Source organism: Ylistrum balloti, unplaced genomic scaffold (genome assembly GCF_031769215.1).
Source record: "Ylistrum balloti isolate Yb309-2 unplaced genomic scaffold, AGI_CSIRO_Ybal_v1 Utg370110, whole genome shotgun sequence".
Lineage (NCBI taxonomy): Eukaryota > Metazoa > Mollusca > Bivalvia > Pectinida > Pectinidae > Ylistrum > Ylistrum balloti.
Genome location: NW_026782132.1, coordinates 755,325 through 772,606, shown reverse-complemented (window position 1 = coordinate 772,606; position 17,282 = coordinate 755,325). Strand labels below are relative to the sequence as shown.

Here is a 17,282-nt window from a genome sequence, read left to right as displayed (position 1 = left end):
CCATTAAACCGAACATATTTCTTGTTGAAAAGGCCTGTTACAGGCTCAGTATCAAGACACCTGGCCTTTTGGTTATTGTGAAGAAGTTGCTTAAGCATTTCAACACATTAAACCCCTATAATCTTGATATTTGGTCCAATATCAGCACCCTGGGCCTTTTGGTTATTGAGAAGTCATTTAAATATGTTAACACATTTGATACCTGTGACCTTGAAAGTGGGTGTATATCATTCATATTAACAAAGTTGGTAGCCCTTCATCCTAGCTGGTTACATGGCCTTTGAAGATTTTAACATGTTTGATCCCTGTGACTTTTCATGCAGATTAAAGTCATACCTATTAACTAGGGGTCCATCAACTTTCTGAATTTCAGAAATGATTCTCCATCCCAATAATGTTTTATACCAAATTTGGTTGAAATCCAATCAAGTATTAAGAGTAGTATGCTGAAGCAAACTAAGAAACCAAAAAGAATATGCACGACACATGGCACATGAAGACAGACGAAGCATGATGGCTATAGGTCATTTTGACCCTTCGGGTCAACCTAATGACCTAATAATATATTGAAATCTAAAAAAGACAGATCTCCAGACAGGACTGAGTAGAGAGGAATGAAACTGTCGCATGAGAAAACAGAACTATAAAATATGTTTGGTTTTAGTTAAACCTTTCAGGTTTCAATCAAATGTTGAAAAGGGTAATAACTCAATATAAAACTATCTAATAACTGCTGTAGAACCGTCTAGGTTTCTGAGCCGAACATAGGGCAATAATTCTCTCAAAACATGATTCAAAACCTAGTTCAAAACTTCATAACACAAACTACAATAAAGTCCAATCTACTTCAAAAATGAAATTCCTAAAAAAGTTTCAAAGAGAAACATGCGTATAAAAATTTGACAAAGATCTCTGTAGTATTTCTCAACAAATAACGATAACAAACTTTCATAGTCAAAATCTAAGATGGCTACCAGTCAACCATTTTTTTCCCTGTGCAGTCCAAAAATCCAATGGCACAACGACAAGGCAAAGGCAAACCTTAAGTCAAGTTTCAGCAATATCCTCCTAGTACTTCTCAATAAATACTAAAACTATCTTCAATTGTTAAGTCCATGAAGGCTGTCCTTCAGCCATTTAGTTTTTCTTGACTAAACTCAAAATTGGACAGGCAAAACAAGGGATCAACAGTAACCTATATATAGCTACCCATCAAGATTAAAAATATCAATCAAATACTCCTCAAGAAAAAGTGACCTCAATCTTCAACAGGGAAAACAAAGATGGCTGCCTGTCATCCATTTTGTTCTCCTAATCAGTAAGGGAACCTGCATATGAAATTTTCTTCCTGAAAAATTGTTATAACAAACTTTCACTGTCGAAATACAAAAGAGGGTCGCCTGTCCACTGTTTTATTTTTCTGGTTAGACACAAAATCTAACGGGTACAACTAGGGACATGGGGGAACCTTCAAAGGAAATCTGAGAGATCCTATCATTACTTCTCAAGAAATATTGATAAGAACATGTCTACAGATAAATGAATCATGGATATATAGGATGATCTCAATAGCCTACCATCTGATGATAGTGGACCAAGAAATGGAGGAGCGTTGAAAAACATTGGATGTTATAGTAAGTCATTTCAGAAAAACAAAAACAACAACAAAACAAAATTAGTTTGACAAGTATTTTATTACACTTCATCTGTAATATCTAATGTTACTCAGACAGGAAGGTATTATAATGTCTTCAGGTCAACACATAAGATTTGTTTAAGACCATGACAAACTTCATGTTAATATCATGAATTTTATGCCTTGTTTCCTGAAGTAAATATGCATTGCGTACACATCATCACCACAAGAAGCAAACTATTTGGGGAAAAAAAATAAAAAACTTATTTCAGCACAGCTTAAAGGGGCCTTTGCCTCCTCTCCCTCTCCCCTTCTTATCCCCTATTGGGGCTTTGTCCCTGGACTCTGAGAAGGGGGCTTCTACCATCTGCATCCCCAATTAATTTCTGTCGGTGTACACATCAAAATTGCCTGACATAAGAATGCATAAGAATTATGACTCTGAATTACTCTGCTAGTCTGACAGCATTTCAAGGTATTTAATAATCTGAGCACCACAAGTGAAATAAAAGTGTTCTATCAAACAACTTACATACTGGAAATTTTGTCAATTTGAAAGCAGGAAATTTTCTCATGCAGGGTTCAACACTAACCAGAGGTACATTATATTGTTTATGTGCTTGCTTGCCCAGTAGTAGGTAATCACTCAAATTTATCTACCAAAATGATACTTTAACTTTGACTTATGTAAAACATTTTCTTCAGTTGGTGTGTTCTTCTCATGTTAATGTCTGGTGTCTACGCAATGTCCTTCCCTATTTAGACGCTGTCCTCCTCTCATTTCCATGTCTAGTGTTGTCTAAAATGTCATCCCCTATTTAGACGCTGTCCTCCTCTCATTTCTATGTCTGGTGTTGTCTACAAATGTCATCCCCTATTTAGACGCTGTCCTCCTCTCATGTTGATGTCTAGTGTTGTCTACAATGTCATCCCCTATTTAGACGCTGTCCTCCTCTCATGTTGATGTCTAGTGTTGTCTACAATGTCCTCCCCTATTTAGACGCTGTCCTCCTCTCATTTCTATGTCTGGTGTTGTCTACAAATGTCCTCCCCTATTTAGACGCTGTCCTCCTCTCACTTCCATGTCTGGTAATGTCTATAATGTCCTCCCCTATTTAGACGCTGTCCTCCTCTCATTTCTATGTCTGGTAATGTCTATAATGTCCTCCCCTATTTAGATGCTGTCCTCCTCTCATTTTCATGTCTGGTAATGTCTATAATGTCCTCCCCTATTTAGACGCTGTCCTCCTCTCACTTCCATGTCTGATAATGTCTATAATGTCCTCCCCTATTTAGACGCTGTCCTCCTCTCACTTCCATGTCTGATAATGTCTATAATGTCCTCCCCTATTTAGACGCTGTCCTCCTCTCACTTCCATGTCTGATAATGTCTATAATGTCCTCCCCTATTTAGACGCTGTCCTCCTCTCACTTCCATGTCTGGTAATGTCTATAATGTCCTCCCCTATGCAGATGCTGCTCTACTCTAACTTTAATGTCTGGTGTTGTCTCTAATGTCCTCCCCCATTCAATCGCTGTCCTCCTCCGAAGATTCTTCTTCTGCCTCCAGTAACCACTTTATAAACGGTTGCATCTGTAACATAAACATCAGATATACAAGGTCTTCTCCTGCAGATCACTGTTACCATAGCATAAATACACTGTGGAAAAAATGTGAATTACTTTCTTCTAGTCTAGTCTAGCTTGTGACCCACCCAGTAAATAGAAGATCTGAGACACCCTTCTCTAACCTGCAACAAAACCAATAGACATTGCTTTCAGACAATCTATTATAATATTTTAAGATTTGCTTCAAATACATTTTGAAAATGTTTCATTTGAAAATATCCTTTATTAATCCTAAGATTACTCCAAAATAAAAGCACCATCTCACCTGTTGTTTGACCTCCACATGACCTTCCTCGTCTGGTATGGACTGGTGCCAGCGGAGGATCACCTGTTCTGACAGTAGGTCCACATCTTCATACATATAATGTATAAGCTTTACCAACACTCCGCTCATCCTCTCCTCCATTATACTGAACTCCTGACAAACAGTTTAACACATCTGTTTGAGTTCATCTTTTTAAGCAAGTGGAAATATTAATATACAAAGTATTGCAAGGGAAATAACTGTGAATTGACTCGTTATGATATTAATGTCTTGGATATGATGTCTCCTTGTTTATATAACTGCCTTTTTGTAATTTTTGTTGTTTTTCCTCTCAATAAATTTTCTCTGAAGGAGAGAAATCTTGGTCTGTTCAAGAAAATTCCAGTCTTATTTCATTTCCATTCTGAATTTCATAATTTTGAATAATTCCTTTCTATATTTGTACACCCTGTATTCATACGCAAATAAAATGATTCACACAAAATTAAAATGGATAATGGGACTTTCCTTCAGATTACGGGAAATTTTGCTTCATATGTGACTTTTTGATATCTTAAAAATAAATTATTAGTCAATGAAGAAAAATAAGAATGGATAATATATGAAAATGAGTCAGTAACAAGGAGCTGGAGAGTTATCTTCTCTGACAGAACCAAGAAAATCTACTGACAGAGCTGGAGAGAAACCCTCTCTGTGTCAGTAACAAGTATCTGGAGAGTTATCTTCTCTGACAGAACCAAGGAACTCTACTGACAGAGCTGGAGAGAAACCCTCTCTGAGTCAGTAACAAGGAGCTGGAGAGAAACCCTCCCTGTATCAGTAACAAGTAGCTGGAGAGAAACCCTCTCTGTGTCAGTAACAAGGAGCTGGAGAGTCAACTTCTGTGACAGAACCAAGAAAATCTACTGACAGAGATGGAGAGAAACCCTCTCTGAGTCAGTAACAAGTAGCTGGAGAGTTATCTTCTCTGACAGAACCAAGGAACTCTACTGACAGAGCTGGAGAGAAACCCTCTCTGTGTCAGTAACAAGTAGCTGGAGAGAAACTCTCTCTGAGTCAGTAACAAGGAGCTGGATAGAAACCTTCTTCTCTCTGTGTCAGTAACAAGTAGCTGGAGAGTTGACTTCTCTGACAGAACCAAGAAAATCTACTGACAGAGCTGGAGAGAAACCTTGTGTCAGTGACAAGTAGCTGGAGATTTATATTCTCTGACAGAACCAAGGAACTCTACAGACAGAGCTGGAGAGAAACCCTCTCTGAGTCAGTAACAAGTATCTGGAGATAAACCCTCCCTGAGTCAGTAACAAGGAGCTGGAGAGTTGACTTCTCTGATAGAACCAAGGAACTCTACTGACAGAGCTGGAGAGTTATCCTCTTTATGTCTCTATGTCAGTAAAATGAGGCTCAATAAACCCAAGAAACATAAACGTCAGAGCTGATGGGAAACCTAGATCTAGTACAGTCAGTAACAAATGGTTAGACAGTTGCCTTCTCTGACAGACATTTACCTCTAGTGTGTGTAAACAATCCATTTGTGAATCAGCACCCTTGATGTAGTTCTTTATCAAAGCCATATGTTTCTTCATAACCTGAAAATTAAATCATGTCCAATTCATTTAAGTTGAAGCAATTGAACCTTTTCTCTTTTACTTTTAAGATGAAGTAATTGAATCACTGATGATTATACACAAATCAATCTAATAAGGACAACTGAAACAAAGACACTTATGAATGAAAAGTTGTATATTGATAAAGAGATGAAGGTCAGTTGATAACAAAACCAACTGTGGACAAATAATTATACTTACCGCCTTTATATTGATGAGAAGTTGGCCACCATTGTGGTCAGGATTGTCTTTCATAGCAAGGTCTATTACTGCCTTTACCACCATACCATGTAGGTCATGGATATCTATGTTGTATGCATGTCTGGATAAAGTATAAGTAAAACAAAAGTCACAATGTTTATCAACATAGGTATATCTCTCCGAACAACACTTCCTGTTTTCAATAGAAAAGAAGAATTACATGCTGATTACCATCCACATAGAAATTACAGGTTGTCAAAAACATTGTTTGATGATTCTAGCTTGTTCAACACTTGTCACCTTGGATCGGGACATCTGAAATAGACCACTTAAATAAAAAATGTGACTTTCAACTCAATATGATTACAAAGGTTGAAAGATAGATTCAAATTCCTGACATGTTTAATCTAATTAATGAAATATTTTATCTAGCAGCCATCAGATAAAATGATGACTACAAGAACATACTTCAGTTATAGAGATGATATAAAATATTCTTCCATTAAAAAAATATGGTATGTGAGCCTTATATGTTCCCGTAGGCTCAGGGTGGTCCATCTAAAGTCAGTTAAAAGAAATTCATCCCCTCAAATAACATGCTAAATTTTGTGACCCCAGGCCTAAAGAAGTAAAATTAGTACCAAATATGGTGAACGTATAGATGATGATGCCATCAGGTCACAAAGACATTTGGTCAGACACAAAGGCCTTTGGTCAGGTCACAAAGATGTTTGGTCAGGTCACAAAGACCTTTGGTCAGGTCACAAAGACCTTTGGTCATTCACAAAGACCTTTGGTCAGTCACAAAGGCCTTTGATCAGGCACAAAGGCCTTTGGTTAGGTCACAAAGGCCTTTGATCAGGCACAAAGGCCTTTGGTTAGGTCACAAAGGCCTTTGGTCAGGCACAAAGACCCTTGGTTAGGTCACAAAGGCCTTTGGTCAGGTCACAAAGACTTTGGTCAGACACAAAGACCTTTGGTCAGGTCACAAAGACTTTGGTCAAACACAAAGACTTTGGTCAGGGCACAAAGACCTTTGGTCAGGTCACAAAGACATTTGGTCAGGTCACAAAGACATTTGGTCAGACACAAAGACCTTTGGTCAGGTCACAAAGATGTTTGGTCAGGTCACAAAGACCTTTGGTCATTCACAAAGACCTTTGGTCAGTCACAAAGGCCTTTGATCAGGCACAAAGGCCTTTGGTTAGGTCACAAAGGCCTTTGGTCAGGCACAAAGACCCTTGGTCAGGCACAAAGACCTTTGGTCAGGTCACAAAGACTTTGGTCAGACACAAAGATCTTTGGTCAGGTCACAAAGACTTTGGTCAAACACAAAGACTTTGGTCAGGGCACAAAGACGTTTGGTCATTCACAAAGACGTTTGGTCATTCACAAAGACCTTTGGTCAGGTCACAAAGACATTTGGTCAGACACAAAGACATTTGGTCAGGTCACAAAGACGTTTGGTCAGGTCACAAAGACCTTTGGTCAGGTCACAAAGACCTTAGGTCAGGTCACAAAGACGTTTGGTCATTCACAAAGACCTTTGGTCAGGCACAAATGCCTTTGGTCAGGTCACAAAGACCTTTGGTCAGGTCACAAAGACGTTTGGTCATTCACAAAGACCTTTGGTCAGGCACAAACGCCTTTGGTCAGATCACAAAGACCTTTGGTCAGGACACAAAGACCTTTGGTCAGGCACAAAGACCTTTGGTCAGGCCAATGTTTCACTAAGAAATTACATCCTGCTTGTGAAACAGTTGCCAGCTGAGAGAAGTACTGTAAATTACATTGTACAATAACTTATCTTTCCTCCTTATTTTTGCATAAAACAATACCAGTACTTACTTTAATGAATTAATCTCTAAAATTAAATTTTCTGTGCGGATGTTTTCTTCTTTAGCTCTAACCAAGGTGTCAAGCACTTCTCTGTAGAACACTGAAATGACAGTAACACCACAAGTTTTATTACATCCAGAATGTGTTTTAGGGGTGTAATGATATCTCAGGAGTGTTTCTTGATATATTGCACATGCATTAAAGATGGATGTCCAAAATAAATCAAAATCTGCAGAAGAATTGAAATATTTTAACAATAATAACAAGGAAACCTCAGTTAAAACAAAACCTTGATCAACTGTAAAAAAATAAAATTATGATTCTCAACTCATTGTAGCAAAGTTTAATAAAAATTAACTTGTATTGTCGTGTTTGTAGACATATGTCAATCAAGGTTACATGAATGTACATCCAGTGTTTGGAGGTTGAAAATTTAATAAATTTATGGTATAACTTATTCACTGACTGATTCGCCAGTTAATTGTTATGAACATTTTCCTATCATTCAATAAGTAACATTACATTTTTAGAGTCCTTACTTTTTTCATCATCTGGGAGTGATCCTTCAGATGACAGATCTGACTGGTCATCTGTAGCGATACTGCTGAGTTCATCCTCATCATCAGTTTTGTTGTCGAGACCCCAAACATCTTGAACTTGAGCCTCATCCTCTTCATCATCACTCTCCGTAGGAGGGTTGTACACATATGCTTGTCCACGAGATCCAAAGTCTGGACAACTCTCCACTAAAATACAAACCCTGTATATGTTTACAGCCTACCTAGGTAACAAACATCCTACACACAAACAGCCCACACGTTATCATTGTGGCAAAATTTCATTAAGATTAAGAAATGCTGAGTAAGTTTGTCAAGTATTTGGTCAAATCTTTACAAGGTGACTTTTTTCAACATATAAATTTTTACTCTATAATAAAACACACCTTGACAAGCTACAGCATCTGTTTTATCACATGTTGCGTCTATTTCATCACCAAAATCATCGATGTCCTCCACTGGTGAAGACTGTAGTACTGTTGCCTTGGGGATGGTCACATTTGGTCCTACTTTGACCTAAATCAGTAAAATATTATACACAATATCAGAAATTTTCAACTTCTTTTTTAAACTTCATTACTTAACTAATCAATCTTCCAGACAAACTTCAATTATATTCAATATCATAGTAAAATTTGATGAGTAAACGTCATTAATATTTACATAAATACAATTACAATGTACCAGCAAAACTGGAGTGTCTTTGTGACTTAGTTCAGATAATGACCTGCACATGTACTAACAATAAGTGAACAGAAAAAAAGAAAATTTGAGGAATTACAGTCCCCTACTGAATCTGGAATTATATGCCAAGAATGTACAGATGATGAATTTGTAGGAATTAATTCTAGACACTGAATGTTTGATGGACCGAACCTATTCAATAATGTGTGTTATTATTGCAAATGAATTAGCTGATGTACAATGGTAAGATGTGTCATTTTACTATTAAACTGTATCTGGCAAAACCATGTAATTCATGGTGTTTATGTTGCTGTGATATGTTAACATGAGTCTATTCTGATGTTGACAATGTTGCTGTGATATGTTAACATGAGTCTATTCTGATGTTGACAATGTTGCTGTGATATGTTAACATGAGTCTATTCTGATGTTGACAATGTTGCTGTGATATGTTAACATGAGTCTATTATGATGTTGACAATGTTGCTGTGATATGTTAACATGAGTCTATTCTGATGTTGACAATGTTGCTGTGATATGTTAACATGAGTCTATTCTGATGTTGACAATGTTGCCATGAAATGTTAACATGAGTCTATTCTGATGTTGACAATGTTGCTGTGATATGTTAACATGAGTCTATTCTGATGTTGACAATGTTGCTGTGATATGTTAACATGAGTCTATTCTGATGTTGACAATGTTGCTGTGATATGTTAACATGAGTCTATTCTGATGTTGACAATGTTGCTGTGATATGTTAACATGAGTCTATTCTGATGTTGACAATGTTGCTGTGATATGTTAACATGAGTCTATTCTGATGTTGACAATGTTGCTGTGATATGTTAGCATTTGTCTAGTTTTACATAGACAAGCCTTACCCCCCATGACAGGACGTTTCCTGCCTGAAGGTTGACTCCACTGTACACTAGTACATCGTCACAAAGTATAGAACTTTCAATATCACAGCCATCCTCTATCACTACATTGTCCCACAGGTAGGCGCCTTGTATCTTCACATTTTCACCTATAACCAGACACTGTCATTTAAACATTATCTGAAACTAGACGTGTCTTTGTGACACTATAGCTCTTGCTGACAACCAAGGAGAAAAGTAGAGATTTTTAATCCTATTGTTTTTTTTCATTAGGTGTACTGATAATATTTAAAACTGTGTCAAGTCCAGGTAATGGCTGCCAAATGTTGATGGTCAAAATAATTAATGACTCACTAAGTGAACCACAGTCAGATATTTACTCGCCCTGCATCATAATAAACCTATATTTTCTCTTTATACCCTATTCATCAAAGACTGAGAACCGTATTAAGACAGAATGGACTAAGGAATAAATAACAGAGTAATGGCTATGGGCAACTTCAAATGTCTGGGCCATTTTAGGGTAAAAGCATATTCAGAAAAGACATGATCAGTCAAAACCTGATCAATCATAACATGGTCAGTTAAAACTTGATCAATAACATGATCAGTAAAAACATGATCAGTAAAAACATGATCAGTTAAATCATGATCAGTTGAAACATGATCAGTTAAAACATGATCAGTTAAAACATGATCAGTAAAAACATGATCAGTAAAAACATGATCAGTTAAAACATAATCAGTAAAAACATGATCAGTAAAAACATGATCAGTAAAAACATCATCAGTTAAATCATAATCACTTAAAACATAATCAGTTAAAACATGATCAGTTAAATCATGATCAGTTAAAACATGATCAGTTAAATCATGATCAGTTAAAACATAATCAGTTAAAACATGATCAGTTAAAACATAATCAGTTAAATCATGATCAGTTAAAACATGATCAGTTAAAACATGATCAGTTAAAACATGATCAGTTAAATCATAATCAGTTAAAACATAATCAGTTAAAACATGATCAGTTAAAACATAATCAGTAAAAACATGATCAGTAAAAACATAATCAGTTAAAACATGATCAGTTAAATCATGATCAGTTAAAACATAATCAGTTAATCATAATCATGATCAGTTAAAACATAATCAGTTAAATCATAATCAGTTAAAACATAATCAGTTAAAACATGATCAGTTAAAACATGATCAGTTAAATCATGATCAGTTAAAACATGATCAGTTAAAACATAATCAGTTAAATCATGATCAGTTAAAACATAATCAGTTAAATCATGATCAGTTAAAACATGATCAGTTAAATCATGATCAGTTAAATCATGATCAGTTAAAACATCATAATCATAATCAGTTAAATCATAAAAAAACATAATCAGTTATCATGATCAGTTAAAACATAATCAGTTAAATCATAATCAGTTAAAAACATGATCAGTTAAAACATAATCAAAAACATGATCATTAAAACATGATCAGTTAAATCATGATCAGTTAAAACATGATCAGTTAAAACATGATCAATAAAATCATAATCAGTAAAAACATGATCAGTTAAAACATGATCAGTTAAATCATAATCAGTTAAAACATAATCAGTTAAAACATGATCAGTTAAAACATGATCAGTTAAAACATGATCAGTTAAATCATGATCAGTTAAAACATGATCAGTTAAAACATGATCAGTTAAATCATGATCAGTTAAAACATAATCAGTTAAATCATGATCAGTTAAAACATAATCAGTTAAATCATAATCAGTTAAATCATGATCAGTTAAAACATGATCAGTTAAAACATGATCAATAAAAGCTGGACAAATAAAAATGTCATCAGTCAAAATGTAATCAAAACATAATCAGCCATGTAATCAGTCCATGCAGTACACATTAAGTATACAGTATAATCTAGGGTACTCACCTATCCTACAGTTCTTTCCTATGACAGAGTGTGATATAATTGTATTACTGCCTACTGATGTCCCCCGACCAACCATAACATTCTCCTCCAACTTACAGCCCCTACAATCAGATACCCGCAAGAGTATTCAACACATTCTGTACAATTTTACAGCCCCTACAATCAAATACACACATGAGTATTCAACACATTCTGTATAATTTACAGTCCCTACAATCAAATACACACATGAGTATTCAACACATTCTGTATAATTTTACAGCCCCTACAATCAAATACACACATGAGTATTCAACACATTCTGTATAATTGACAGTCCCGACAATCAAATACACACATGAGTATTCGAAACCATCTGCATAATTTTACAGCCCCTACAATCAATAAAAAAAAAGAGACCAAGGGCTTACACAGACAAACCATACATTCAGTATCTTATACACGAAGTGGTCAAAAGTTTCATTTGAACTTTAAGCTGACCAATGACTACCAAAGTACAATCAGGTGTAGACCTTGGCAGTATAATGTTACGGTGTGTACCATGTTTGTTTCATAGTACATGAGATTACTTGTAAACAAGGTTATTGTGGACTTGTGGACAGACAGAGAGATGCACTCACAAAGACGTCTACTAAATGGGATTTAACATGTTGACAACACATCATACAAATTCATACTGTAATATAAGAAACAGGTTTCAAGTTAACACATCACAGTACTTTATATCAGTTGTTAATGGACTGTAACACATCTTCTATTGGTGATAAAGACCTGTGGTCCTATCAAAATGTTGACTCCTGTCTATATGTTAAACAAAAACACTTTCAGCTTTAATTAGGATGTAATTTACGCTGAGAAACAGTTATATGTGAATATCCGTTTCAAGAGGCCAACAAACAGAAGATTTGAAAATGGTTGTTTTAAAGAATAAAATTATGCCAGATATATGAACAATAACATATATTTTATTGCCTATGGGTACGTTTTGACTGTACACAAGTGTATCATCTGTATCAGAAACAAAATCAGTAGAGTTTTTGTTGTATTCATTTATCAATACCAAGCTTTATTACATTTGTATACACCAATGCTGCCCTGGAGAAGACTGACCTTGCTAATGTGATGTCCTTACTAAGGTAGATATTATGTCGGCCGTATGACACTGTCGACTCACTACTGTTAGTATTATCAGGAACTAGCGGGTACGTCCATCTACTCATAATGTCCTGACTGAAAAATAGAACAATCATGCATCATTGTCAGGATAAATTTACATAGCTTTGACTCATACAAAAAAAAATACACTGATAAATATTTCTGTTTAAGGGGGATACATGAACCGCATACTGTTTAATCTTTATTTCATATTTTAACTTCCTTTTTTAATTTATAGCATGCTTTTGAGCAGAACCAATATGTTAACTTAAACATAAACATATTGGGAGGTACACAAGAGCACAATTTAATAAATGTAAATTATAGTGAATATTTATATCGTTGTAGACCTTACCTAACAGCATCATACATTATTAGGTTGGATATTCGTGCTGCATACTCTTCATTAACTACATTCACATAAATACTATTTCCCATGATCTGTAGAAGAAAACAAAATTTCTTTGATTTTGATCAATTTTACCAAATGTATTTATACCATCTCTGCTTCACTAATAATAAATCTTTGAAATTACTTTAATTTGTATAGCTGAAATATAGTATAAAATACAGTGTATGGCTTTTTTTTTGTTCATGAGCAGTGAAATTCAGCAAAGTCAATGTTCTAAATGCAGTTTTCAGGAAGTAGTAATTACCTCCTCGTTGATGAGGATACCCTTAACAAAGTCATCACGTGTCTGATAGTCAAAGTTGTCTGTGAAGAGTTGAGGCACCTGTGGGGAGCAGATACTGATGTGACAGTCCAGGAGGTCATATCGTAAACTGACATCGCTGTGTTCGGTTATCACTTCCTGTTAAAAGAAGACAATTAAAAAAATATGGGTGTAAATTTGAACATATCAAGTATAAAGGAAAATGATGTGTGTGATTTTTAAGTTATATAAGGAGCAAAACAATAAGAGGCCCCATGAGCCCGAGTCGCTCACTTGTTCTGAAGATTAATTATACAGAAGACTTGGCCAGTTTGTCAAGTTTAATTTTTGCAAACTTGAAAGCCTATTCCTCCAGCATGACACTACACATACAAACACTATATACCAGGACCTACTGCTTGTCGACAAGAAGAAATGCGGAGTCCTCAACAAAATCATTTCAACAAACTTAGTAGTCCTTCATACAAACAGGTTAACAGCCCAATATCAATACAGTGGGCATTTTGGTTGTTGGAAAAAAATGTTTTAAAGATTTCAACACATTTAACCCCTGTGCCTTCAAAATTGGGTCAAGGTAATTCATAAACTATCTTAATAGCTCTTTACAAATCTTATTACAAGTCCAATATCAGTACCCTAGGCTTTTGTTTGTTGACAAAAATTGATAAAAGATTTTAACAAATGTTAGCCCCCGTGACCTTTCAAAACTGGGTCAAGGCCATTCATTTAACATTCTTGGTAGCTGTTCATCTCTTCATGCTACAGGCCCAATATCAGTATATTGCACATTTTGGTTGTTGAGAAAGGTTGTTTTAAAATTTTAACATACTTGACCCCTGTTACCTTGAAAACGGATCAAGCTCATTCATTTGAAAAACTTGGTAGCCCTTTCATCCCACCATGCCTTTTGGTTACTGAGAAAAAATTGTTTGGGTAAGTGAGCTCAAAACAATTTTGATAAAGTATAATAGTCAAATTTTCCTAGAATCAGCATTCATATTACACTATATTACCTACCACTGGTGTGTGAACTTTTGATTCCCCGGTTTCTTTACACTAGTTTGTCAAAATTTGTTTGACAGGCCAATTTCTCTATTTCCCACCAGTATGTCAACATTTGTCTGATTGCCAGTGTCTATTTTTACCACTGTTATGTCAACTCTGTCTGATTGGCCAGTGTCTCTACTTACCACTGGTATGTCAACTTTTTTCTGATAGGCCAGTTTCTGATAATGAAGGACACGGCTAGATGGCTGTTCTATAGCAAGGACAAGGTCATCTTCACGACAGCGTGTACAGTGAGTGGGTGGTGTCTTCTTCATCACCATCGTCATCACAGTGTTTTTATCTTTTTCGCGACGCTTTCTGTAAGACAGTCAATGATAAGTAATATGTAAACCAGCTGACCATCCAATTTATAACAAGATGGGAATACTATTCTCATAATTTTGAAACACAACTAAAATTTTCTAACCTATCTTATAATAAATCATGGTTCAATATACAGGCATTTCATTTTATAAAGCACATGAATTAAAAAAACAAAAAAAAAAAAAAACAGGTCTAAAATATTTATCAATACACTGGCTTTTCGTTAAAGTTAGTTAAGATCAAAGTATCATGACAGTGTTTCAAAATGGTAAAGAGACATTATTTGCAGGCGGACTCCAAAGTAGTAGAACCTAAAAATCTGATGCACACAGAACAAGCTGTGATTTTGATATAATGTTTGTGCACTTTTCCAATGGGAGCACTTTTATACAGGTTTTCAAGTTATCCAAATTTAAACACATCATCATCTCACTTGTGCTGCTCTACAATGTCCTGTAGTTTGACATTAGACACCACATCCCCAAACACGAGTATAAAGTCACTGCGGATAATAGACTTGGCATCAATTTCTCTGAGTGCTTCTCCCATGGATAAACATCCCTCAGATAGCACTGTCGATACGGAGCAGGGAGAGGTACTATCACTCCACTTTGAGTTCCTGAAAGGAGTTAAAACTAAAATTACTTGAGGTATTAAAATTGCAGCAAATTTCTCTAAAGGAAACAAATCCAAGAGATTGATGAGCAGATAATAATTATATGTGTTATTGGTATAAAACTATTTGTAATATTTCAAAATTATTCACAATAGCAGTAATTTACTTGGATAAGTCTACTGTACTAAATCTTATATTGTCATCAAATTGGATTATGGGAACTTTTTAATTAGATATACAACCATTTTTAAAAGTTATAAAAATTAATCAGGTAACAGTAAAAAATGGAACAAAGCAAAATAAGCGAAATTTTTTTTACCGAATATGAGAGCGGATTTGTTCACCAAGATGACAACAGAATATAAATATGTCTTGAACTCCAGCTGCACACAGACACTCCAGGGTATACTCCAGCATGGGTACATTGGCTACAGGCAAAAGTGTCTACAACAGATATATAATTATAATACAGTCTAAATGAAGGTCTTTGCCTGAGTTTTGATCACCTTCTGATGTTCAACCGACAGTATTTGTAAAACCTCTCACATCATGTAGGGACATATTATATATATATCATTATAAGAGTGTAGAAAGATGCCAAATTAGAGTCTGGAATGGTGTGTTAATTGGACAGAGACACTTCCCTTCCCATATGTGCTGCCATTTTTTTACAATGGTTAAAAAAACAAAACAAAACAAAAAACCCAAAACAAAAACAACTATTGCCTTGGACTGCAATGAAGAAATCTGGTCTTAGAATGTACTGATACATATTATAAGTTAAACTTGAAGAGTACGTGCTTAAATAAACAGAATGAGTTTATTTCAAACCAAAATGAAAGAAGTATCTGTTTTCCTAATGGCATAAAGGTGCGTCATCTGCTCTTTGGTTTATCTCCCTTTAATTGATGTTCAATATAAATTGATTGGTGCTACATGTATCCAGGGATGTATAATTGATGTATCCCACTTTTATGTGATAAATAAAACAAGGGACACTAGAGAGATCTTGGTACCCATTATTGTTTCATCTTTGTTTATTCTTTGAAAGTTCTTTCTCTTTTTCCCCTGTTTTAGCTCTTAATTATATGAAATTTGAAATATTATTAATAGTCTTTAACTGTCAAATCCAAGACGTTTGCCTGTTGGGTTCTTTTTTTCTGGTCAGTTCCAAACTTAACAGGGCACAAATAGGGTTATCAGTCCCAAAAGGACACAATGAAGAACCAAGGGGAACACCCATATCAAATCTGAGAAAGATCCATCCAGTACTTTTCAAAACATAGTTGTGAAAATCTTTCATAATGAAATCCAAGATGGTTGTCTATCAACTATTTTGTTTTTCTAATCAGTCTAAAGATTAAAAGGCACAACTAAGGAGTGAGCTTAGAATTATATTTTTTCACCTAATAGCAATAACAAAATAAGGAGCCTTTCGAGCTGACCAGTTTATAAGTCAGTTTTGAGATTAGTTTCAACCTTTGGAAATTATGCTTGTCCTACCTTCTTCTGGTTTACAGTGAGCATGTGTATAGTCCATAAATCTTGCTTAATTGAAGATTTTTAAAGTATTTTACATCCCAATGAGAGTTTCAGCAAATCTGTAGATCTTACATATAAAAGCATGTCACAGATTATGGGTAAATCTCCAAGGTAACAACAGACTATGCAGTATCACTACCAAAAGATCTAAGATTTATGAATGAATTGACTAAATAATTAGGAAACTAATTAGGAAACTACGGCTTTTGATCCAACTCGAGATTCTGATATTTCTTCAGATGACAGACAGATGGGCAGACAATGGAAACTAACTGTGCATGAAAGGTGACTAACAGTGGAATTAAAATGTGTCTTGTTTCAACTATGGTGAAAAAATTTTAACGTTCAATGTAGATACGATAGGTTAACGTAATTTACACTCTATTCAGGCTTTGCTTCTTAATCATCATAGTATATGGGAGATAACTCTTCCCATTAAGTCATGCAGGCTGTCAATTAAACTTATTGAAATTGCATCAGCTTTATACATAAGATGTGTTAAAATAGTTGGCATATCATTTACCCTTGGTTTCTTTTTTGAAATTGGTGAAAATCTCAAATCGAAGCTGTCTGCTATTACTACAGCTTGTAAGACATCTTCTTGCTTGAGATCCTCACGTTGTCCCTTCGACTTCGGAGCCATTTTCGCAATTTAGTAAACTTCCGGTTTGACGATTTCCG

The 17,282-nt window shown here is 35.2% G+C and overlaps 1 protein-coding gene across 1 annotated transcript; it reads right to left on the bottom strand.

Moving 5' to 3' along the window:
* Positions 1-1,720: 1,720 nt before the first annotated feature.
* LOC132550183 (translation initiation factor eIF-2B subunit epsilon-like) lies at positions 1,721-17,244 on the bottom strand. The gene is made up of 16 exons (XM_060214215.1): positions 17,125-17,244; positions 15,379-15,503; positions 14,877-15,062; positions 14,263-14,437; positions 13,055-13,210; positions 12,754-12,839; positions 12,354-12,473; positions 11,244-11,344; positions 9,303-9,448; positions 8,121-8,250; positions 7,717-7,923; positions 7,187-7,277; positions 5,339-5,459; positions 5,039-5,119; positions 3,531-3,683; positions 1,721-3,230 (listed from the first exon to the last, which is right to left on the bottom strand). The coding sequence occupies exons 1-16, from the start codon at positions 17,242-17,244 to the stop codon at positions 3,165-3,167; spliced, it is 2,064 nt and encodes a 687-aa protein (XP_060070198.1). The 3' UTR covers positions 1,721-3,164.
* Positions 17,245-17,282: the final 38 nt, after the last annotated feature.